The following is a 26,450-nucleotide window of genomic DNA, read 5'->3' on the forward strand; positions in this document are numbered from 1 at the left end:
TTTATATATATATATATATATATATATATATATATATATATATATATATATATATATATATATATATATATATATATATATATATATATATATATATATATATATATACACATACATATAACTGATTCACGGAGATATAAAACGTGATGAATGTTAGCCTTTAAACAAACCGTTGGCAAATGCCACGAGGATTTATATATATATATATATATATATAAGGGAATATTGAAACAACAGAGTGTAGATATATATATACATATATATTTATATGTATATATACAGGCCTTTCGACACAATGGTCCTTTACTAGCAAGGATGAAATTTTGTGTCGATAAAAAAGGCCTAACGTCGACAACGTGGGATCGAGACTCCTTTGTTTCACTTATAAATTGATGCATCGGGGTGGCATTTACATTTGTATCATGTATATATATATATATATATATATATATATATATATATATATATATATATATATATATACATATATATATATATATATATATATATATATATATATATATATATATATATATATATATATATATAATATATATATATATATATATAGCACAACCATACTTACAAACGAGTTGTGTTCTGAGCGGCTGTTTGTATGTTCAGTTGTTTGTAAGTTGGTTACTGTACTCTTCATGACTACTTAAGTACAGTATGATATAAAATCAATACAGTGCTGTACAGTATGTATTTCCATCCCAAAACACAATACACTGCACATACACTACTGTATGTTCAGAATAGGCGTGCAGAACAGAATTTGAACTTATGGGCGGCAAAGGCGAGCGCTCTGAACACAGTTTTAATTTGTGATCTCGTTTGTTTGCACGTCTGAATGTTTGTAAGTTGAATATTGTTAAGAAGGGTGGTTTCTGTATATATATATATATATATATATATATATATATATATATATATATATATATATATATATATATATATATATATATCAATCAATCATTTCCTGTGGCACCCACGGGGATGCCAATCAATCAATCATTTCCTTTAACTGTGGAGCATCACTATATTGTGATCGAAAATAATGAGTAAAAAAGCCACAATAATATAATTGAAAAACTGTATATTTTAAGATACAGAAATATACAAAAAAGGGGATAAAAACGAGGGAACTTTCGACCGTTTGCGCAACGGTCTGTCAACTGAATCAAAATACTGTTTTTCTTGTTGAAAAAGAATTTTGTGATGATCCAGGTCGAACAATAATATAATTTATCAATTAAATTTACTCATTATTCTGTCCTTTGTAAAGAAGATAAATTATATTGATATTTCATACATCATGAAAAATTGCTATGCAAATGAAATATAGTTCCCAACAAGTTGATTTTCCCAACAAGAAGTCTTTTTACTTCCAGCATTAAGCAGCAAAATGGCAATGTCTTTATTTTATTTATAAACTTATTTACATATTTTGATATATCATGTTTTTATAATTACAAATGCCACTAACACACTTATGTACAACAAAATTTACAATTACTCAGAGTCTAACGTTTCATTGTTGTGAAAACCCGTTTTCACTCAATGACTGAAACAAGTCTCACTCGGTAATTGAAACGTCTCTCTCTACCTCACCTCCTCCTGGCATAGAATTTTAACTATCCTAACAAACTCTCTCTCTCTCTCTCTCTCTCTCTCTCTCTCTCTCTCTCTCTCTCTCTCTCTCTCTCTCCTATTCAGAAATTTTATGAAAGAGTCACATTTCGTTGCTGTAAAACTGTTTTCACTCAATCACTGAAACAAGTTTTCCCTCAATAACTTGTTCCACTCTACATCACTCTCTCCTTGTGTAAATTTTAACCATCCTAACATAACACCCTCTCTCTCTCTCTCTCTCTCTCTCTCTCTCTCTCTCTCTCTCTCTCTTCTTTCAGAAATTTAATGAAAGATTCACATTTCATTGTTGTTAAAACTGTTTTCACTCAGTGACTGAAACAAGTTTTCCCTCAATAGCTTGTTTCATTCTAAATCACTCTCCTTGTGTAAATTTTAACCATCCTAACAGAACGCCCTCTCTCTCTCTCTCTCTCTCTCTCTCTCTCTCTCTCTCTCTCTCTCTCTCTCTCTCTCTCTCTCTCCATTCAGAAATCTAATGAAAAATTCAGTCATTTCAACAATGTTAATAAACTCTTGTTGTCTCTCTCACGTGATCATAATTCCATCTTAAAAAAAAGTCAGAGAATTACAAGGAGATTAATCCAACTCTTGGAATGAGGAGATCATTCCAGCTCTTGGAATGGGAATGGGAATTGCAATGGGGGAGACATGAACCTGTCCCTTACCTGTAATTAATTGCCTATTTGTGAAAACTATTTCTCGTTCCAATGAACCTCACAGCAAATGATAATGCGAATCTCCCCAAGACCTCATTCTGGAGTATCTTTGAAGCTCTCTCTCTCTCTCTCTCTCTCTCTCTCTCTCTCTCTCTCTCTCTCTCTCTCTCTCTCTCTCTCTCTCTCTCTGAATATGTTTAAGCATACTCTCTCTCTCTCTCTCTCTATATATGTACATATATATGTATACATATATATATATATATATATATATATATATATATATATATACATATATATATATATATGTATACAAAAAGATTTTTATATATACACTAATATGCATAGACATAATGGCTGAAATCAGTGCTTTTATACATCTTTGTTGACTGCATCAGTATAATCAGTTAAAATCTGCCATGTGAAAAAATAGTAGTCGATTAACATTATACAAAAATTTCATAAGATGTTAAAATTTTTTTAATGAACTTTAATTTATAGCAATATTAGTCTCGCCGCTTCCGTCAACAACATTATTAAAACTCTCATTAGTTTTTTTCACCCGTTCGGTACTTTCCAGACAATTAATAACAAACAAACAAAAATAGACAAAAAAACTGAAATTCATATCAGTATGCAAACAAGTGTTCCAGGGAGGGGATACGAATTTGCCTGATGTACGAGAATCTTATCTTTCGAGTACGATATCAATAAGGAGAGAAGTATATGCTTATGAGGAGGGTATATCCTTAAGAAAAAGAATTCTATCCTTAAGAAAGCGGTTATATCCTTGAGAAAAGGAGTTATATCCTTTGGAAAAGGGAATATCCTTAAAAAATGGAGATGTATCCCCAAGAAAGGTAGTTATATCCTTAAAACAGGAAGTTATATCCTTAAGAAAGAAAATTATAACCTTAAGAAAGGGAGTTATATCCTTGGAAAAGGGATTTATATCCTTGAAAAATGGAAGGGGATATATCCCCAAGAAAGGAAGTTATATCCTTAAAAGGGAATTAAAGTTATATCCTTTGGAAGGGGAAAGAAAAAATTGTATCCTTAAGAAAGGGAGTTATATATTTAAGAAAGGGAGTTATATCCTTAAGGATGGGAGTTATATTCTTAATAAAGGGAAAACCTTTAAGGAAGGGATTTATATCCTTGAGTTATATCCTTAAAAAGGGGGTTACGTCTTAAGGGGAAAGGAAGGCAATTATATCCGTAAGAAAAGAGTTATCTTCAAGAAAATTATATCCTTAAGAAAGGGAGTTCTATTCTTAAGAAAGGGAATTATGTCCTTAAGAAAGGGAGTTATATTCTTAGAAATTATATCTTAAAGAAAGGCAGTTATATCCTTTGGAAGGGGTAATAATCCTTAAGAAAGGAAATTATATCCTTAAGAAAGAAAATTATAACCTTAAGAAAGGGAGTTATATATTTATAGAAAGGGGGAGTTATATTATATCCTTAAGAAAGGAAATTATGTACTGAAGGGGAGTTCTATCCTTAAGTTATATACATCCTTTGGAAGGGGTAATAAGAAAGGGAGGAGAGTTATATCCTTAAGGATGGGAGTTATATTCGTAATAAAGGGAGCTATACCTTTAAGGAAGGGAATTATATCCTTAAGAAAGGAAGTTATATCCTTAAAAAAGGAAGTTATGAAGTTATATTCGTAAGAAAGGGAGTTATACCCTTCTGGAAGGGAATCATATGATTAAGGAAGGCAATTATATCCGTAAGAAAGAGAGTTATCTTCAAGAAAGGCTATTATATCCTTAAGAAAGGGAGTTATATTCTTAAGAAAGGGAATTATGTCCTTAAGAAAGGGAGTTATATTCTTACGGAAGGGAATTATATCTTAAAGAAAGGCAGTTATATCCTTAGGAAGCGGGTTATATCTTTAAGAAAGTAAGTTATATTCGTAAGAAAGTTAGTTATACCCATATGGGAGGGGATTATATCCTTAAGAAAGGAGTTACGTCCTTAAGAAAGAAAGTTATATTCGTAAGAAAGGGATTTATATCCTTAAGGAATGGAATTATATCCTTAAGAAAGGCAGTTGTATCCTTAAGAAAAGGAGTTATATCCTTAAGAAAGGGAGTTACAGCCTTAAGAAAGAAAGTTATATTCGTAAGAAAAGGAGTTATATTCTTAAGGACGGGAATTGTATCCTTAAGAAAAGCAGTTATATCCATAAGAAATGGAGTTCTATCCTTTTACAAAATTCACTCTTAGTCTTTAATTTTTGTTTACAATCTGATTATAGATTAGTTTCGCCAACAGAAAAAAAACGCAAAAGGATATATATAGGTAAATATAATAATAATAATTATTATTATTATTATTATTATTATTATTATTATTATTATTATTATTATTATTATTATTATTATTATTATTATTATAAAATCAACAAGACTTCACCACTGAATATTATTGTGGACCTGATATACAACATTATTATTATTATATTATTTTTTTTTTTTTTTGGCGGGGTGGGGGGCTGTCTATCACAGTCATCCTATTGGACTGGGTGGTTTTTATGCTGTGGGGTTCCGGGTTGCATCCTGCCTCCTTAGGAGTCCATCACTTTTCTCACTATGTGCGCTGTTTCTAGTAGAACACTCTTCTGCATGAGTCCTGAAGCTACTTCGGCTTCTAGTTTTTCCAGGTTCCTTTTCAGGGATCTTGGGATCGTGCCTAGTGTTTCTGTGATTATGGGTACAACACTGGCATATCCCATATCCTTCTTACTTCTCATTTCAGGTCTTGATACTTACAATTTTTTTTTTTTTTCGTTCTTTCTCATCTACTCTGGAGTCCCATGGTATTGCGACATCGATGAGTAACACTTTCTTCTTGATTTTGTCAATCAGCGTCAAATCTGGCCTATTGGCACGTGTCACCCTATCTATTCTGATACCATAGTCCCAGAAGATCTTTGCCTGATCGTTTTCTATCACTCCCTCAGGTTGGTGTTCGTATGTACCACTTATTACTGCAAGCTAGCTGGTGTTTCTTGCACAGGCTCCAATGGAGGGCTTTTGCTACTGAATCATGCCTCTTTTTGTACTGGTTCTATGCAAGCGCCGGACATTCGCTTGCTATGTGGTTTATGGCTTCGTTTTTCATGTCAGAGTAAAAAGAGGGAATTGCCAGTTTCCCAAAATCACGGTAGTTATAAGACCGGTGACCAGGCAGCGATGTTGCTGTCGTCTGGAAGTTCCAGATCCGAGATTTTGTTTTTTCCTCGAGTTAAGAAGTCGAGTTCATCCACATCTACCTTGAAGGATACACCCCTCACCCATTGGAGCTCCTGGACACATTTTTCCATATTTTGTATTTGTTTTTAATATTATCGCCGTTTGGTCATCGGCTCGAACATAAATAAACTCCAACTGTAAATTGTGTTTAACAATTCGAGACCTGACACATGGTGGCAGCGCATGGAAGTGTTTTGATGACCGTATTTTATCCAACCAAGATGGCTGAATACGAGAAGCTTGTAGATGACTTAAACATTAGTGAACTATCGGCTTCCTTATCGATACTTGGTTGGAAAACGGTGAATGGCAAAAAAAGTAATCTGCTTAGTAATTTAGCTTCAGTTTTGAGAAAAATGAATCTAAACGAAGATGAGGTGGTGTTTAAAATTACTTGTGGTCGAGAGCTTGAAGCAGAGGTCATTCAAATTGGCGATGGAGGAGCCGCTCAACGGAGTAAACGCTATGAACCTGTTAATGTAGAAAGCAAGAAGACGCTAGACATGGATGAACAGTTAAGAACAGAACTGGATGACCTTCGAGCTAAGGTGAGAAAATTAGAATCCAAACTGAGTAGTCGGAAAGTCAGTAAAAAGGACGGCTATTTTCCATCAGGTATGGATAAATCAAATTACGGTATGTTAACTTTACTGTGTGCAGATGATTTGAAGGGCATTGCTGCTCATGGTAAGCTTAATAACGACTGAAGGAGGGTGAGAGGTGCTTTTGCAAAAATGGACCAATACATTAAAAGTTCTTTAATAAGCTGTGACTACTTAGACTTGGATAAATGTTCGTGGGACCAAATGAAAACTCAACTCGGAAATAAATTATTACCTAAGCAGACTTTCCATACAGCATGGCTGGAATTGACGAACAAGCGGGTATGACAGTTCGGGAACTCCAAGGGAATATTTTATTGAAGTTATGAATTTACATGCGTCAATTAAGCAAGTGTTTGATGATTTTCTGGATTTACATTCAACTGTGAGGAATTTGTTAGTTAGAGACTTTCCCAAGGAAGTCTCTGATTATATGCAAACCTTCCTAGACTCGAAAATATCTTTCGACAGATTTCTGGAAGAGCTAGAAATTCATTGGTCTTCATTGCAGTGACCTTCTGTTAGCCAGGCTTTTGTTAATAGGGTAAACTACATTGACAAGGATGTAACTGTTATTGGTGCTAAGAGAGCTAATGCTAATCATAGTGTTAAGCAGAAAAGTTAAGTATACCTTAGTTTACCAGACCACTGAGCTGATTAACAGCTCTCCTAGGGCTGGCCCGAAGGATTAGACTTATTTTACGTGGCTAAGAACCAATTGGTTACCTAGCAACGGGACCTACAGCTTATTGTGGAATCCGAACCACATTACACCGAGAAATTAATTTCTATCGCCAGAAATAAATTCCTCTAATTCTTCATTGGCCGATCGGAGAGTCGAACGCGGGCCCAGCAGAGTGCTAGCCCAATGAGGAACTTGAGCAGAAAAGAAAGTGATGTCATGTATGCTATGCATCATCTCATTTTACTGATAATTGTAAATATAAACCTCCACCGGGGACTTGCTGGGCGTGTAAGAAGGAAGGTCATGTGAAGAAGTCCTGCTCACAATATCAGTTTTTTCGAGAGCAGTCTCAGAAATTATGCAGAGACCTTTAGTCAAAACTTAGCAAATGAGAATGCAGGGCTTGTATCTTCAGTCATTCCTTGTAAAATTGACAATGTTTTGTGAAGTGCTGTAATTGATACTGGGTCATGTCAAACAATGGCTCTGGAGTAGTGCAAGGATGGAAAAATCTAGTCAAATTAAAAAATATAGGAAGTCTCTATTCTAATTTAATTGGTATGGATGTTTTGGAACGTACTAGTTATTTGTTATATATGATTGGTAACATGAGAAATTTTCTTTGGTGTGGTGTAAGATATCCAGTAGCCAGAACTGCTGTTTTTAATGTATGTGGCATACAAGTAACTGTTCCCAAGAGAAAAATTGACAGTTACTGAATAGGGTTGGCTCTCAAGACAAAACTCAAAATTCAATGCATGAAGCATATTGTAATCCAGCCTGGCAATGTTGGTAATGTGAAAGCTAGAGTTCCTGATAAAGTTTCTGGTTACATTGTTTGCCAACCTGTTCTTGAAAATCAAATTCCACAGCCTATGCTACTAAGTGTAATAGCAGATAAAAATGGTAAAGGGTTTACTTGGATACCAATTTATAAGTTATAATGGTTATTAAGCCTGGTATGCATGTGGTCAAACCATATGTCGTGGAAGATGATGGTATCACTGATCCACTGCAGAAGTAGGTCAGAGTCACCTAATTTTAGAAAATGTAGAACTGCTGTGAAACGTTGGAAGTCTGCACCTGTTATTAAAAACCCTAGTGGTTATGTCCAACTAATTACTAATAGTAATTTTAACGTAACAAATGAAATGTTACCACATTATGAAGAAATCGGTTATAGCTGTAGTAGGAAACGTGCATTAAGTAGACTCTTAAAAGCCCAAGATTGGAGTTACTTAGATAAGTTCAAAAGGAGTAAATTAAGATCACTTCTCTGTAAATATGATAACCTTTTTATCGTAGGTCTTATACCTGATGTTGAACATTGTATTGATACAGTCTCTGCATATACTCTTTCCTGATCGTGTCCTTCATCTCTTGGTGTTTTATATCCTCTCCTTCTATTATTCCCAGGTATTTGTATCCTGTCTCATCTGTGTGTTTGATTTTATTCTCGTCTAGTAGCTTTATCCCTTCAGTCCTTGTCACTTTTCATTTTTTATGTTGACCACGGCGCATTTTTCTACTCCAAACTCCAACCTGATGTCCCCAGATACAATTCTTACACTCTGGTTTAGGGTATCTATTTCCTTGATGCTCTTACCGTACAGCTTGATGTCGTCCATGAACATCAGATGGTTAATTCTGTTGCCTCCTTTCTTGAGTTGGTACCCAGCATCCATCTTCTGCAGTACTTTGTCATGGGAATCATGGCTACTACGAAGAGCAGTGGGGACAGTGAGTCGCCTTGAAAGATCCCTCTCCTGATTTTAGCCTCTGCTAGTCCTATCCCAGAGCTTGTAAGTACTGCATTCCAGTTGGGCATTGTATTTTCAAGGAAGCTGATTGTGTTTTCCTTCCTCTGCCCCATATATTTTCAGGCGTTCTATTAGCCACGTGTCCGGCACCATGTCGGAGGCTTTCTTGTAGTCAATCTCTAATAAAGATTATCTGTCTTTTGATATATGAATATTCATGTTCTAATTTTCCTCTCATATCTTCTTAGTTTTGATTAATGTTTGTAAATAAATTTAATTTTTATTCGTAAAGTTCATTTTTATTCTTGGAAAGTTTCACTCGAAAGACTTTGCTCTGGTATAAAGAAATAATTATTCTTGTTTAAACTCCTTCGTGACTGTTGTCCACTTAGAAAAAAGCTAATATTTTTACTAAAATATAAAAAGAGAATCATTTCCTTTACATTTCTTCTTTCGTTGTTCAGACACTGATACGAGACTTTTCTGCCTCGTGAAGAAAAATATTTTATTTTTTTTCCTAAGGCAGACTAAAGTGTACAAGTTGTACAAGGTTTCCTTTCAAGAATATTTAATTCATATAATTTTTCATATAAGCAAAGTTTATAAGTTATCAAATTTTGAAGTAATTATAACCCCAGAGATGTATGCATTTTAATGTAGAGTAGACGGTTTATATATATATATATATATATATATATATATATATATATATATATATATATATATATATATAATATATGTATAATGTATAAAGGACCGTATGTATACTGTATATATATATATATATATATATATATATATATATATATATATATATATATATATATATATATATATATATATATATATATATTATATATATATGTATATATTATATATATATATATATATATATATATATATATATATATATATATACTGTATATCAGGACCGTAATTGGGCTGCTATGCTGACCCTAGAAGCCTTAGCTATAAGACCTATTTCCCTTCGACCCTTTTGCTGGCTGCTATTACTCTTACAGAGATCGAAAGCAGCATCACACACACACACACACACACACACACACACACACACACACACACACACACACACACTCCCCAAGCAGGACCGAGGTCACACGCAGTTAGTGCGGTCTTGTTGTCTATTACGCTGGCAAGGTGTCGAAACTTCTGCGGCCGAAATTCGTCTTTTCAAAGCGAGCTCCATGCGCAGATGCAATGAGATACGTCTGAAGTGGCAATTGACCGCCAGTAATCTTTCTCTTCTCGTGGATTTCTCTCCATTTTCAGTATTTCCAACTTTTTCATTCTTCTGAAACAAAGCCCCTTTGTTTCCCACAGCCTAGCACGCACGTTTGCCCTCATGACTTGTTCCAAGCTCAAATTAAATTAGTTCAGTGATAATAAATTAAAGCATTTCCACCACAGTGTTACCATGTGCTAATTAAATCTAAATGATAAATTCCTCCATCGTGCATAAGTAATTTCATGTGAGAGAAAGTCACTTGATTTGAATGCTAACCTGGAATTCTCTTCCAGAATCCTGTTATCTGGCTCTTCGAGTGGTCTGCCCCTGCCCTTGTGAACCAAATAGCCTTAGACGTTTAACTGCCATTTTGCCACGTGCAAGAGTCTTCTGATATTCAGCGGTCCAGGGGAGCTGGACACAGTCCCCCCCCCCCTTGCAATGTTGTGCTACCCAAAATTATTCCACCAGTCTCAACAGCAGTAATTTTCATTTGCGTGTCAAACTATTTCAGGGCTGAAGCCCTTTCAGATTCAGTTATTTGCTACGCATTGTCTCGCTTTTATTGCACATTGTATGCGCTTGCTTGCTGCTCTGTCAACACTTTCATATTAATTGCTCAGTTTGTAAATAAATTCATTTTAAAATTACAGACTGGTTTTAAAGGCGACCCCCACTTCTCTGTTTCCTTAGATGTGATATCAAGGTAAGTCAGTTTATTCATTACATTTATTGCTCATATTCTGAGTGCTAGGTGTTGGCCCCTAAGGCAGTTAGCAAAAAAATCCAGTTTCATTCTTCCAACCAGCCTCAGAATATAACAATATATAGTATATGTACATACTCTCACGTTTGCAAATAGCGACAAATGTATTTAATAATTATTTTGTTGTATATTGGTTTTAATTTCAAAGTTTAATGTATATTAATATTAAGTAACACCCACACTTGAGTTTATCTTCAGAAAGAAATCAGTCAACGCCAAAAATTCCAGTTCTCATGATTTAAAGTTTCTCAAACTTAGTTAAGTATATTGCACTTTGTAGAAATAAAAATTGTAGTTTTCTTTAGAAAACTCAAAAGAAGGCAAGGAGTGAATATTTCCCTGTTATGAAAGAGGGAAAGAAAATATCAGAATAAGTTTATTATCTTTGTAAAAGAATATGTTGGATATGGAGAGTTGGAAAATGGACAAAATAAATGTACAAGATATTGTTTAGGAGGTTTGGTTGTGTCGGGGGAATGGGAGATAAGGCGTTCAAAAAGGTGTGATATTCGGAAAAATTTTGTTTTATATCTATGTGGCCTCAAAAGGAAGTTTATTTGAAGATTTAAAAATCTGTAAAATAAAATAAATAAAGAAAAAGAAGATTGATTTTATATACTGTTGAAAACGTCTGAGAGAGAAACGAGCAAACGTTTTTAATGGTATTGCCGAATATTCCTTTGACAGGAACAGAGAGAGAGAGAGAGAGTTATAAAACCTTTAAGATCATAAGATATTTAATATTCAGAAGAGAGAGGTAGACTACTTAATGACATTGTTTAATCATCTGTAGGAGAGAGAGAGAGATTTATCAGTTGTCATTCAGAATTTTCCAGGGAAGCCCTGGGTTGGTCAGCTAATGTGTATACATATATATATTATATATATATATATATATATATATATATATATATATATATATATATATATATATATATATATATATATTAAATTATATATATATATATATATATATATATATATATATATATATATATATATATATATATATATATATATATATATATATTATATATATATATATATATATATATATATATATATAATTTCCTTAACGAGTATAGAAATTCCCATTCCATTAACTATATGAAGTAAGCATTGCGTTAGTATTCCACTTACTGATAGCAAGTAATGTTCTGTCACTCACACAAGTCACTAAAAGTACTATTATTTTCATGACATTGTTTTTCATGCGTAAATATTATCTGTTTGTTTTTTCATACGTAATTTTTCTTTCAGTTTTTTATAGGTTGTTCAACCTTGTTTGGCCGGTTAATTAACTTATATAAATGCTTGTTCATTCTGATGATAATAATGGTAACATTAATAATTATAATATTAATAATTATAAGAATAAAAATAGTAATAAAACGATTATAAATATAATAATAATTAATAATTATAATAATAATAATAATAATAAAAATTATAAGAATAAAAATAATAATAAAATAATTATAATAATAATAATTAATAATAAATATAATAATAATAATAATAATAATAAAACCATTATAATAATAATGATGCTGATGAAAATAACAGTAAAACAAAATAATAATAATAATATAATATAATAATAATATTGTGCATCCACAAACCATTCCCATAACTCAACGCACAAACCACAGTGATAAATGAAAAGTCCAATGAGAAAATACACTTTTATTAATATGTAGCGGATTAGTAGAGAACACCTTTTGCAATTGCTTTATTAGACAGCTCTCAACAACGCTGATTTTAAATGGAGGGGTGATCGGCCGGCTGTTTGTTTACCGGTAGCGTTCTCAACGGCACGGAATTGGAAAATCTTCTTTGGTTTCTAGAATGAGTTTTATTCTGCAAGTCACGTTTAAACTGGTTAAAAGTAGTTAGCAGGCAATTAAGTAGTGTGGCAGCAGCGTGTCTGTGTGTGTGTATATGTGTGTAAGTGTGTGTGTGTGTGTAATTATTTAAAATGTTCTTCAGAAGTTGCTGTAGCTTCTAACGGCAGTTTTGACATCCTCACTGGCAACGTTCAGAAGTCATTCTTCGCAAGAGACGTGGCAATGTTTGGCATAAAAACGTTTTTTTTTTTTTAAGTTTATTCTTAACTGGACATACGTTAAATGTTTTTTTTTTCTCCCGGGAATTTTTCAAAATTAGCAACGTTTTTCTGCTAAATTTTTCTGAGGCCTTTGAAAATCCGTCCGCTGAACGAGACACCTAGGCCTATACAAGTCACTGGTGATTCCTGGAATGTGACTAGCAAATTATCATTCATGCTATCTACAGACTGATACAATTAATGTTTTCTCTAAAAAATGACCATAAAATAAAATTTTATTTAAACCAGCCACTATGCGTCAGTAATTAACACTTCAGCCATCATCTCGGCGTGAAATCTTATTACGGAAAATTTAATTTTGACGAGTCAGCTGTTTCCTTCGAGCTTCAAGAGGTGAATGAACTCGTCCAGCACATTCGATTCGCCACATTTTAACTTTGGTTGACTTTTGGAAATTTTACTCGAAAGTTAATCAAAGGAATTAATGAAGGAATACGTATAGCAACAGATGAAATAAAATTATTTAATTACTGCAAGATGATAAACGTAAATCTAGATCTCATTTCCTTAATAGTTCTGTTAATGCAATATGTAATATTAGGCATATCTACAGCAATAGTTTCGGATGTGTAGTCATTAGAAAACCAAGAGTTCTGTATACATGAATATCTGTAAAATATGTTATTTTAGTCTTATGTAACGCTATTCTTAGCATTTTGAACAAGGTATACAATCCTATTCTTAACATTTTGAACTGAAAGTATACAATCCTAGTTTTAAAAGATCTTAGAATATTTTAACTTGCACGTCCTCTCGCGTGTGTATTTGCGTCTGTAACTGAAAAATTTAACCAAAATAAAAGAAACTCGCCACAGAGAACGCTGCCGGTACTTCCCGCCGCCGAACAAACACTGTCAATAACAACACTCAGTTGTTAAAAGCAACACATGGTCTAGATTTACATAGCTTTGTACATATCTCTTGTCTTTTTTCTCTCTAAGGATAAATCCTAAGTCGTAAAATAAAGAAACAATAAAAAATAGTTTAATGATACTTTGGCAACTGAACCACAGAATATCTGTGACAATTGTATATATATAGAAGGAAAAAGTCACCAACTTTACCGCGTTGATGGGAGTTCATAACATCCTATTAAGTAAGTAGGCCTATAAGTGTGGAAAGGCCTTTGCGCAGGCGCGAAAGCTTCGCTTAGCAACTCCTTTTTGGATACCAAACAGAATACTACCGGAGGATTAGTACTATTTTATAGATAGTACAGCCGGCTCTCAAAGCTTCCACGCCTGCAAGGGCCCTTAAATAACATCAGACAGACATAAGCTATGCGTTTAAGCGTTTCTAACTGCCTTTGGTGGCACTTTTTATTAAAAAAAAAACTCTTTTGGGTGTGGGGGTTGGAATGTGTAACTGGTGGTACAGTAGGCCTACGCCGACGGTTTGAAGTGAGAAAAGCCGTTGATGGGAACTTTCTCCACTTTCCAAAGGTTCCAAAGTTGCATTTAAGTAGCTTTCCAGCAAGATTAATATAAGCTTTCATCCATCTAGAGATCTGCAGCTTTCGGAAATATTGAGCGATGAGCAATATAATCTGTTCTGTGCATCGCGTTCGTCTCCTCGTTGCTTCAACCCCTCGCAGCTGAATGGAAGACAAGGACATTCTTCTCTCGTTCGCGCGAAAGCTCCTTAAATAAAAAAAGAGAGAAAAAGAGAGAGAGAGAAATAGCGAAACAGAGATGAGAGTCCCCTTCAACGGCTAATATTCTCGCACTTCAAGGACGTCGTAGGTCTAAGGAAGCAAGAGGTTCTGTCAAGCGGTTAAAAGCATCTCGCTGGCTGTCCTGTGTGATGTTCCCGCGTCTCCCCTTTGCGGTCACATCACCGAAGGTTTTTTGCCGCGACTGCCTTGCGCAACTGAGAGAGAAGAAGAAGACGAAGAAGGAAAGAAGTAGAAGAAATCTGAATGATAGAAGGACACAAAAGAGGCCGCACGTAACTGCTACTTAAATAGCATATCACTGAGTCTAGCAGAAGACGCCTCTTGCAAACCAAAGGTCCCACAAAAGCTAGTAAGAAGAAGGGTATTCGGAGGTGACTACAGAGAGGGCGGTTGAAGGTCCTGTTTCCGGAGGAAGATTAGACAGATAATTGATGCAATCATTACTCTCTTTCCCCAATTCCCCCCAAGAGGCATTTTATAAGGTTCGTTTATCACAGGAAATCATCACTACCGTCTTACATAGGTCTAAGATTGGACAATCTCCTCCTCTTGTGTATCTATAACAGTTAACAGCACCTGGTTGTCACAACTTTCAACGCACGTTTTTGTTAAGGAATTATTTATCATCCATTTTAACACTTGTTTTGCCTGAGTGATATGTATTATGCCCAAATTTTCCCTTTTGTATTCTTGTTTTCTCTTACTCTGGACTAGAAACTCTGACTAGAAACAGAAGGAATAAATCAGCAAGTGTAGGCCTATATATATATATAGCTCCATCGTATCACGTTACTTAAATACGAAGCGTCGGTAAAAAATATAATGAAAACTATTTACATCAGCACATTCTGGTTTTGAAGTGTCATCTTGTGTTATCTAGGTCCTTCCTGGGAAGGTCTGGGTCATGCTCGCTGTAAGGGGACAACGGGTGCAACCTAGAGTAGGTCTAATGATTGGTCTGACTTTTGCAACACTGCCTAAGCGTTTATACGTGCAGTTAGGCTTCCTGGATCTACATGTTTGTTTAGTATGGAGAATTTTTATATATTCTTTTCGTGTGCTTGTAAGATGTATATGTACTGTAATATATATATATATTAGAAGCTTGAAGCTCGGAAAGACACATATATCCATATACATAATTATATATATACTTATTTTCATTATATACTTGCTTTTCACAATGTCCTAGTATCTTGCTTATTTGGTAAATGAGATCACATAGAAGTTGGAACTGAATACAAAAAAATCATGAGTTATTTACACTGACATCCTCCACGTGGTCAGTCTGGAAGATTCCACAGAATCGTCGGTTTGACAGACTTTGGCCAAGTTCATGAGGGAAGGTGACCTGGCTAAAGGTCACCTAATTGGGGCATCGTGCCCTTCGGGTTCTGTGGAATCATCGTCCAGGCCATCGCCCTCTTCAATCTCCCAGATAAACCTGACGGAGGAACCAATGGACTCCTGCCGGTGACTCAGGCGCGGGTGTCTGAATGGGTTGGCGTAACCGTGGATCTCTGGCTGGTTACCGCTGGCTTCATAAGAGTCTTCTTCGCTCTCCAAGAAGAGGGATCTCTGGCCTGGGTTCAGCCGCCCTTGAGAAGACTCTTCTTCCAGGTCTTCAATGGCGCTTCGTCTGGTGATGGTGCCTCCACTGTCTGTTGACACAGTAGAGTAACGCCTCATAGGCCACCTTTGTAACCCTGCACTGAGAACTGAGGAATTAGTTGATGCTAGAGAGTCACTTCTGGTGGCAACAGATCCATTAGACATCCTTGGTCTGGTCCATCTGACAGACGGATTAGAGGCTCTGTGGTGGCGGAAACACTCGTTCAGTAGAGGGTCATCCGATGATGCCGAGGAAGCGGAGTCTTGCCTCAGACACTGACGACATCGAGAAGATGGCCTGTCCATGGGTGTCAGCTTGAAGGAAACTGTACTCTCTCGCCTAGGGCTGGTCCTCCTAGGCTCAGGTGGAAGTGGAGACGTGACCGGCCTGCCGTTCCGCAAGGAACACACCAGTTGGTTGTGACCGCAGGCTCCGCACTCTGTGGCGTAGCTGTAGAGTGATGCCGTGTCAGGTTCTATGATTCGAACCGGTGTTGGTGGATGGCCGTTTCCCAGCTTTGGGTGGAGCGAGGACCTCGAGAAAGCCGGGGTGGCCGGGCTGGGTGGCCGCCACCAGCATATGATTTTCAGGGCCTCCTTGCTGGCCGTCTCGTTCCTGTACACGTATATGAAAGGCATCGTGCAGGAGGAGGAGAGCGCCACATAATTGATTATCTCGTCTATGTACGGGACATCCTTGATCCAGCCTCCGGCCTCGCAGATCCTGAACACGTAGTAGGGGAACCAGGAAGCAATGAAGGAGGCAATCACAATGACCGCAGTCTTGACAGCCCGCCCTTCCTCCCTGAAGAAGAGCGAGGAGATGCTGGTATTGGAAGAGCGACGCCTATGGAGTCGAGTCTTACACCGAACAGAGTTCTGGTTCCCTGAATCTGGGGTGGAGGGACACTCGGGTATGATGATTTCATTCGGGTTGTGGCCCAGGCTGTGTCTTCTCGTCCTGGCAGAGTTTCTTTGGGCTGCTCTGTACATTCGGACGTATATCCAGATGAGGACGAACAGGGGTACCAGGAATCCACAGAGGGACAAGAGGATGGCGTAGTATATGCCGAATTTGATCGGCACTGCTGTGATTATGTCGTGACCTGCAAAGAGAGAAGAAATAGAAGGAATGAAGATATCATCAGTATTTTATTTATGTTCTCACTTTTCAACAGTAATTGTCATCATAAATATAAGTATCAATATAAGTAGAAATATAAGTTTCATGAATGGCAAGTGAGAAAATGAGTAAATATTCCAATGTTGTGAAAAGTAACACAGCAATATCGGATGTTAATATGGTCAATTTTTAAATATGTTGATTCTCAAACCACAATAGATTTTTTTTTCTGCCACCTATTCTTGAGATTCTTTGCTACATTTCTCTACAAACTATCTTAAAATCGTTATCTGGTTAATCTTGAATTAATATTTTGTCAATTGTCTTTTAATCAATCAACTGTTTTAATCTAGTCAACTCTGAGAACACAATTTGGGATACTCAACAATTTTTAGATTGCCTCAGATTCTGGTTTAAGAGTATGTTCTTATTATTGAACAAAAGTAATATACAGTGCACTGTATATTATGGACATGTGTTTATAAGTATGTTACATTATATATGTTTGTATGTGTATAAATTAACTATTTCGTCTGCTTGTGACAGAACAGCATAATCCTCTGTAACACGATCACGAACTACAGTGATCAACTCCTCTCTCACTTTGAATATCCTGACCCAACACAGACCAGCCATTTGTCACATAACTGTTACCCCTGCCTGAACTTCAATGTAACCAGAGAACTCCAAATGCTCACCAGAACTTAATACACCATGACCACATACATTGTCACTGGTCCATTTTGGTCACCCACACCAATTAGGAGGGACAACAGTCCGCCCACAGCTGCCTAAATCACCATGGAAGGCCATAGTGAATTGGTATAGCAGTCCTTACAATATCTCTGTTGAGTTATTGTTCTGAATTGTCAGGTTACTGGCCAACGATGGCAGTTCTTGGGGTGTGGTTTGTTTTCCTTGTGACCATTATTCTCTCTCTCTCTCTCTCTCTCTCTCTCTCTCTCTCTCTCTCTCTCTCTCTCTCTCTCTCTTTCTAGGTGTATGTCTTGAGGTTTTGTTCCGAGTTCTGTTCAACGTTTCTTGTTTGTTGGTTATTGGGCAACGAAGGCAGTTTTGGGATGTGGGTTATTTTCCTTGAGAATCTCTCTCTCTCTCTCTCTCTCTCTCTCTCTCTCTCTCTCTCTCTCTCTCTCTCTCTCTTGCCTATTAATCTCCTGCTAATAAGCAATGAATTTTAAACATATTAATATGAAATGAGAAATGTCTTTATGTACCTCAAAAACATCATATATATATATATATATATATATATATATATATATATATATATATATATATATATATATATATATATATATATATATTTATATATACTGTATATATATATATAATATATATAATATATAAATATATATATATATTTATACTATATATATATCAAATATATATTATATATATATATATATATTTATATATATATATATATATATATATATATATATATATATAAATTTGATTATATATATATAAATTTGATTGTATCTATGTGTGTAAACAAGTATAAATCATATTTAGATAAAAGACTCTAATACCTCAATGAAACGGAAGTTGAGATAAATCCATCAAATTAATACCACGCAGAAGGATTTATTTACATAAAATCCTACGACTTAAAACCACGCAAATTCGCCCCTTCTAAATTTATCGTCTGTGTACCTATCAAAATAGCCCCAATCACCAGTCAGAGAAGTCCAAGAAGAGCTCAGATTTCCCTCCCTGACTTTTGAAGGTCCGTAATGAGTTGGAGTGCAAAAGAGTTAAGGAAAAGTTACCGTCATTTTCCCTCTTAAGTGTGGACGTGTTTCCATGTGTGTGTGTGTGTGTGTGTGTGTGTGAGGATTTTTGCTTCTTTACTGGTGGTGATGGAGGCAAGTTTAAAAGGATTTCTCCTTCTGAAGGGATTAATTCCTTTACCGAAAAGTGTCATGACCAATTCTAGACTTCCTCTGGTGTGAAATTTCTATTGTGGGATCACGTGTACAGTTTCTGAGACGTGATTTAATTGGTATTTTTCCCTATTATCCGAAGTGATATGGTTTTGGAAGGTCATTACCACTTCTAGACCGTCTCAGATGTGAATTTCTACCCCTGGGTCACTTACACAGGTTATGAAAACTGATTTAATTGCTAATCTTTTCTCTAGGCTAAAATGATATGTTTTTGGTAGTCTTCTTCTGTGTTGGCAGTCGAGAAGTCAGTCTCAGTCAGTCTTGGTGCCTTTAAGGCGTTGACTGAGACTGTCTTAATAGTATAAGACCCTGTTAACTGGAGAACTGTTTGTAGTTTTACTTCTGGCCTTAAACGTCTTCCTAGCTGTATATCTCATTCTTTGACCCCAATCAATGTCCCCCTTTCTTCTTAAACGATTTTCTTGATGAATCATCTCTCCATACATTTCCTATCTTTGCTTCCCAGAGATGGTATCTGTTATTTCACTTAAATCTCGAATTACTCTCTTCCCGGACCCCATCTGGTCTCGGCAGCTCGTAATCCAATCAAGTTTATTGCTCTGAGGAAGCTGGTTCCTACTGTACTTGCACCTCTCCTTATTTTATCTTTCAGATTTGTTTCTTTTGATTTTTGTGAAATTATTATAAAATTCAACTTTCATCTCCAGTCACCATTTTGAGCTGATAAAACAGGTTATATCCAGATTGTTAAATTGACCTTATTTCCATTGTATACATTTTTTATGTGTTATCTTTAAAAGGCTTCATGTTAACTTCAGACATTTCACTTGAAACATTTATCTCCCCCTGTCGCAGGACCTGGAATATTTTCATGGTTCCTGTTATTCTAATTACTATACACTTTCTTCTTTGAAAGGGCCAGTCTGATACTTTTTGATTGAATAAGGTCACGAGTTCATTATTAAGATGTCATTCAGAATTTTTGTAAGGATTGTTGATGAAGATGAAAAATTTTCTTTTTTTTATATTTTCATATTTGCAGTTAATGTTTTGTTTTTATTATGTTTATTTAGTATGTAGATGGTTATATATATATATATATATATATATATATATATATATATATATATATATATATATATATATATATATATATATATATATATATATATATATATATATATACATATGTTTTATATATATATATATATATATATATATATATATATATATATATATATATATATATCCACTCATCTCTCTATACGTACAGTACACAAATACAGATTCAGACACCGCAATAAATGCGCATACTAACGCGCTTAGATTAACGCACGGCTAAACACCCGCACGCAAATCAACCTTAATCCAAACACACTGATGATCTCGCACCCTCTAAATTAACCCGTATGTCCTTATGGCCCGGAAATCGAGCTTTAAACGACTTCCCGTAGGCCTAGATAGAGGAAGGTTTATGAATTGGCTTTCATTAGAAGCTGCACCTCGGTTAATTGCTGAGTTGCAGATCGGCTTTGGAACTTAAGATCACAGCTTGAAATCTTCTGTAGATTGTTTGTACTGGCTTCTGTTGTCTTACTGTTCTGTAGTTTTTGTGTTCTGTGGACTTAGTGCTCTGTAGTCTTTGTGTTTTGTAGTCTTTGTATTCTGTAGTCTTTGTGTTCTGTAGTCTTTTTGTTTTGTAGTGTTTGTATTCTGTAGTCTTAAAATATACCGTATATGATTGTGTGTACTGGTTTCTGTAGTCTTCGCGCTCTGTAGTTTTTGTGTTTTGTGGACTTTGTGTTCTGTAGTCTTAAAGTCTACTGTAGATGGTTGTTTGTACTGGTTTCTGTAGTCTTTGTTTTCTGTATTTTTTGTGTTTTGTAATCTTAAAATCTACTGTAGATGGCTGTTACTACTGGCTTCTGTAGTCTTTGTATTCTGTAGTCTTTGCGTTCTGTAGTTTTTGTTTTCGGTAGTTTTTGTAATCTATAGTCTTAAAATATACTGTAGATGGTTATTAATATTGGCTTCTGTAGTCTTTGTGTTCTGTAGTCTTAAAATCTACTGTAGATGGTTGTTAATACTGGCTTCTGTAGTCTTTGTATTCTGTAGTCTTTGCGTTCTGTAGTTTTTGTTTTCTGCAGTCTTTATGTTCAGCAGTCTTTGAGTTTTTTAGTCTTAAAGTCTAACGTGGATGATCGTTTGTACTGGCTTCTGTAGTCTTTTTGTTCTGTAGTCTTTGGATTCTGCAGTCTGTGTGGTTTGTAGCTTTAGGATTTTATAGTCGTTGTGTTCTGTTCTCTAAGAGTTCTGTAGTCTTTGTGGTCTTAAAGGTAGTCTTACCGCACCAGGAAGTAAAGAAGGAAGGAAGAATGATTTGAATTAAGGAAGAAAGGATCCATTATCTAGAAAAAGGAAGAAAGACCAGGAAGGATTATTTACAGTCTCTCGTGATGATGATAATATTCCATTCATGCTTATGGAATGAAGAAGAGAGGAGGGGAGAGGGGGTTAGGGGAAGTAGGGGTACTGGCCCCAAAGCCTCGTTTATCCCAGCGGCTATTGTGGATGATAATGGCCTCAATAAAATTAGTATTCATGCTGTATAATGCTTCCAGGGGCCGTTCGCTCGGTGGGAGAGAGCGCAGAAAATTAATAGCGCATATTTTTCCCGCAGGCAGATATTCTGTATGGGTGTTTGTTGGTAATTTTTTGATGGTCTTGTATGTATACGTATGTATAGATATACATACACATGCACAAATGTATATATATATGTGTATATATATGTATAAATATATATATATATATATATATATATATATATATATATATATATATATATATATATTATCTATATATATCCACATATATATACACACATATATATATACATGAGAAAAGAGAGGGAGAGAGAGAGAAGGGACAGAGAAAGAGAAACAGACAAACAGAGAGAGAGAGAGTTCATTAACTCCCTGCTTTAGCTGAGATAACATAAATCATTTGTTTATTTAATGGCATCCTATTTAATCTGAAACCCTATACTGCATCCGCCATTGATAAAGCTTAGTACATGCCATTATTTTAGCCAGTAGAAGAATCAAGAGATAAAGTACTCTCTCACTTTATACGAGTATATATATATATATATATATATATATATATATATATATATATATATATATATATATATATATATATATATATATATATATATATATATTCTCCTCCTTAACTCATTCATTTCTCTCTTTTTCTCTCATTTTCTTGCCTCTCTTCATATCTTTCCTATCTATCTCTCTCTTAGCAGTTATTCTCTCTCTCTCTCTCTCTCTCTCTCTCTCTCTCTCTCTCTCTCTCTCTCTCTCTCTCTCTTCTCCTTCTTCTTCTTCTTCTTCTTCTTCTTCCTATCTATCTCTCTCTTAGCAGTTATTCTCTCTCTCTCTCTCTCTCTCTCTCTCTCACGTTTGAACCCTGGGAGAATCGAGTATTACCAAATGGGTTTTTGATCTCTCGGGTGTACCAGAACGATTGCTGGGAGATCCTGCACCATTCTCCATCTCTTTCTCCTCCATTCCCCTACACCCTCCTACAAATTCCCCCTCCCCCAACTCCCCCACCTTATCTTTCTCTTGGAATCTTTGTCTCCTCCTTTTCAGAGGATTCTATCTCGTTAACTCCTTTCTTTTGATTTTTTCTTTCCTTTGCTTCTTTCTTCTCATCTCTTTCTTAAATCATCATCTTAGCATTTACTCTCTCTCTCTCTCTCTCTCTCTCTCTCTCTCTCTCTCTCTCTCTCTCTCTCTCTCTCTCTCTCTCTCCTCCTTAACTGCTTCATTTCCCTTTTTTTCTCTCTTCTTCTTCCTTCTTCTCATCTTTTCCTAAATCATCTTCTTAGCCTTTACTAGTCTCTCTCTCTTTCTTTCTCCTTAAATCCTTCATTCCCATCCTTTTCTCCCTTCTTTTTCCTTCTTCCTCATTCCTTCCTATCTCTTCTTCTTAGCCTTTACTCTCTCTCTCTCTCTCTCTCTCTCTCTCTCTCTCTCTCTCTCCTCCTTAACTCCTTTATTTCCCTCTTTTTCTCCCTTCTTCCTTCTTCACATACCTTTCCTATCTCTTCTTCTTAGCCTTCGCTACTCGCTTCTCTCTCGCTCTCTCTCTCTTTCTTCTTCCTTCTCCTCATCTCTTTCCTACCTCTTCTTCCTAGCCTTGAATCTCTCTCTCTCTCTCTCTCTCTCTCTCTCTCTCTCTCTCTCTCTCTCTCTCTCTCTCTCTCTCTCTCTCTCTCTCTCTTCCTTCCCCAGGGACTTGCCTTGCATACTCCCTTTTTACCCAATTCTACTCCTTCCTCTCGTCCTTTACTACTACTCTCTACTCCACCACCTATCCTGCAAGCCCTAAGGACCCTGCTGGTGTGTCTGCGAGTGTCAGCGGCCCTTAGAATCGGGAGTCCTTCGTGACCTGTCGTGACCTCACTTAAAGGAGTCCTGGAGGGCACTGTCTTGAAGGCACTAGAAGGAGAATGTGATTGGGAATGTTCATGGCTACGTGGGAACGGGCTTGGAATGTGGTTAAGAATATTCATGGCTTCGCGGGAACAGCTGAGACTGTTTGAGAATGTTCATGGCTACATGGGAACAGGGTGGGAACATATTTGAGAATGTTCATGGCTACGTGGGAACAAGCTGGGAATATGTTTGAGAATATTCATGGCTACGTGGGAACTGGCTGAGAATATGATAGATAATGTTCATGGCTACGTGGGAACAGTCTAAGAATGTTTGAGAATGTTCATGGCTACATGGGAACAGGGTGGGAATATATTTATGTTCATGGCTACGTGGGAACAGGCTGGGAATATGTCTGAGAATATCCATGGCTACGTGGGAACAGGCTGAGAATATGATGGATAATGTTCATGGCTACGTGGGAACAGGCTGAGAGTGTTTGAGAATGTTCATGGCTACGTGGGAACAGGGTGAGGATATTATTAAGAATGTTCATGGATACGTGGGAACAGGCTGAGAGTATATTTGAGAATAATCATGGCTACGTGGGAACAAACCGAGAATATGCTTAAGAATATCCATGGCTTTTTGGGAACAGGCTGATAATATGTTTGGGAATGTTCATGGCTACGTGGGAACAGGCTACTTATATGTTTAAGAATGTTCATGACTACGTGGGAACTGGCTGATGTTTGTCCAGGGTTAGATTGAGTGAAATTTCTCTGCTTTCTAGGAAGAAAAAGTCATGGAAAAGCTTAGAGAAAGTGAAAGAAAATCGAGCCAGAATGAATATACAGTTTTATTACTTTTCACACTTGCAGGTTCATATTCATACCTAGGATACGTAAACATATGTGTACATACACAGAAAAAAATACCGTTTTTGTAGTTGTATACATGCCTACTCATACACATGTCCAGAATACTATAACAGATGTGTACATAATACACATGCATGCTTGAAAACACAAAGACACGTAATGTATATATGCTGTGTACCTCAGGGCAGGTGAAACTAGGTATCATCTTTATTTTCTGAAGACATCTTGAAAAATTTAAAGAAACTAAGACGGAGCTGACCATGTTTCATACTGTTTCAGTTTATGAATATACGTGTAAGTGTGTGTGCTTAAATAAGTGAAAAAATAACCAATTATACATTAAAAAAAAAAAGATTTAGATTCTCATAAGTATGGAGACCCATCATCGTTCTGTCATTTCTTTTCTAATAACTGATATCTCTTCTTTCGGTATTTCCTGTTACCCTCTGTAACTTCTTTCAAATGAACACCATGATATTCTTTGGAAGCTTGATTTGAAAATCAGTGGCCCCTGTGGTGGGCTTATTCCATATGGATAGTGGTTTGTCTTTCGAATAATAATAATAATAATAATAATAATAATAATAATAATAATAATAATAATAATAATAATAATAATAATAATAATAAATTTTCCCGTTGCCAAGAAAGTCATCAACTACCAATAACAGATGTCACAATAATTTTTAAACCTTTTACTTAACTTAAGGGGTTTCAACACCTTTAAGACAGAGGAGAAGGATTACTCTCTCTCTCTCTCTCTCTCTCTCTCTCTTCTCTCTCTCACCACATCTCTCTCTCTCTCTCTCTCTCTCTCTCTCTCTCTCTCTCTCTCTCTCTCTCTCTCTCACATCTGTTAGGATACTTTTCCATCCTTTTACTTAAATGGTTTCAACAATTTTCAGAAAAGAGAGGAAACCTCTCTCTCTCTCTCTCTCTCTCTCTCTCTCTCTCTCTCTCTCTCTCTCTCTCTCTCTCTCTCTCTCTCTCGCGAGACTTTTATGTGTGTCACTGGTTCCAGCTACAACATGATCTCGCGATGTTCCGGACTCCAACGACCAGGGCAATATGGAGTTTCTCTCCCTCCAAGAAATCCTTTCATTCGACGATTAATCTTACTTTAGTGATTCTTCCTCTCCTTCTCTCATTCCTTTTGTTCCGAGAAGTTTTGGAAACTAATTCTCTCTCTCTCTCTCTCTCTCTCTCTCTCTCTCTCTCTCTCTCTCTCTCTCTCTCTCTCTCTCTCTCTCTCTCTCTCTCTCCAACAAGGCGTCTTCTCTGTAATGAGTTTTCTTCTGATTCCTGTCTCGCTCCTAAGTTGCTGTGGAATGGTCGAACGTTTTGGGGGTCTGTATGTGTTTGTGCGTGCTTGTGTATGCATGTTTGTGTATGTATGTTTGTGTACGTATATATGGTCAACTTGTCTCCTTCGTATGTAGACGTCATTTCTGTAAATTGATACATTTATTTGTGATTTAATTTAGAGTAAATGTAATTTAAATTCGTATTAGCACTGAATTAACTTTAAAAAATACATCTGTCATTGTTGACTGCTTTCCCTTCTATAAATAATTACACGTATTCCAATCTATCTTTTAATTGTCTTTCGTAAATGTGTAATTACTCTTCTCTGGATCTTTCCACTAAACAACGAAGCTAATTCATCTAAAAAAAAAAATAGTCGTTAATTACAGCGTATATTTCAACGTTGGTAAAAGCGGTTTAACCTGAAACAGTTAATGAAGAGATTTCATTTTCTTTTTTCGTTTAAAAACATAAAGATTTGAGGTTGGAATTTTAGCTAATGAACTGTTGGCTCTTTCGTTGTGGACTGGTTGGAAAATGAATCAAGTTTTTTTATCTGTTTTGTTTTATTTTTTTCAGGTAAAACTGAGTAATTTTGCAATAGTATGGAATAAAGTTGATATTTTGTGAAGGTTAAAGGAATATTTTTTTTTTTATTTTCTTTTTCGTCTACAGACGAAAGATTTGAGGTTACCATTTTAATTAATGGAC

General features: G+C 35.8%; 1 protein-coding gene across 1 annotated transcript in view; it reads right to left on the bottom strand.

Moving 5' to 3' along the window:
• Positions 1 to 12,721: 12,721 nt before the first annotated feature.
• LOC136845357 (beta-1 adrenergic receptor-like) overlaps positions 12,722 to 26,450 on the bottom strand; it is a 157,843-nt gene continuing 144,114 nt past the window's right edge. Inside the window, exon 5 of the mRNA XM_067115630.1 lies at positions 12,722 to 17,154. Within this exon, the coding sequence (XP_066971731.1) occupies positions 15,800 to 17,154 (1,355 nt within the window). The 3' untranslated portion in view covers positions 12,722 to 15,799. The remainder of the gene's footprint in view (positions 17,155 to 26,450) is intronic.

The sequence above is a fragment of the Macrobrachium rosenbergii genome, chromosome 13, assembly GCF_040412425.1.
Source record: "Macrobrachium rosenbergii isolate ZJJX-2024 chromosome 13, ASM4041242v1, whole genome shotgun sequence".
In the NCBI taxonomy this organism is placed as follows: domain Eukaryota; kingdom Metazoa; phylum Arthropoda; class Malacostraca; order Decapoda; family Palaemonidae; genus Macrobrachium; species Macrobrachium rosenbergii.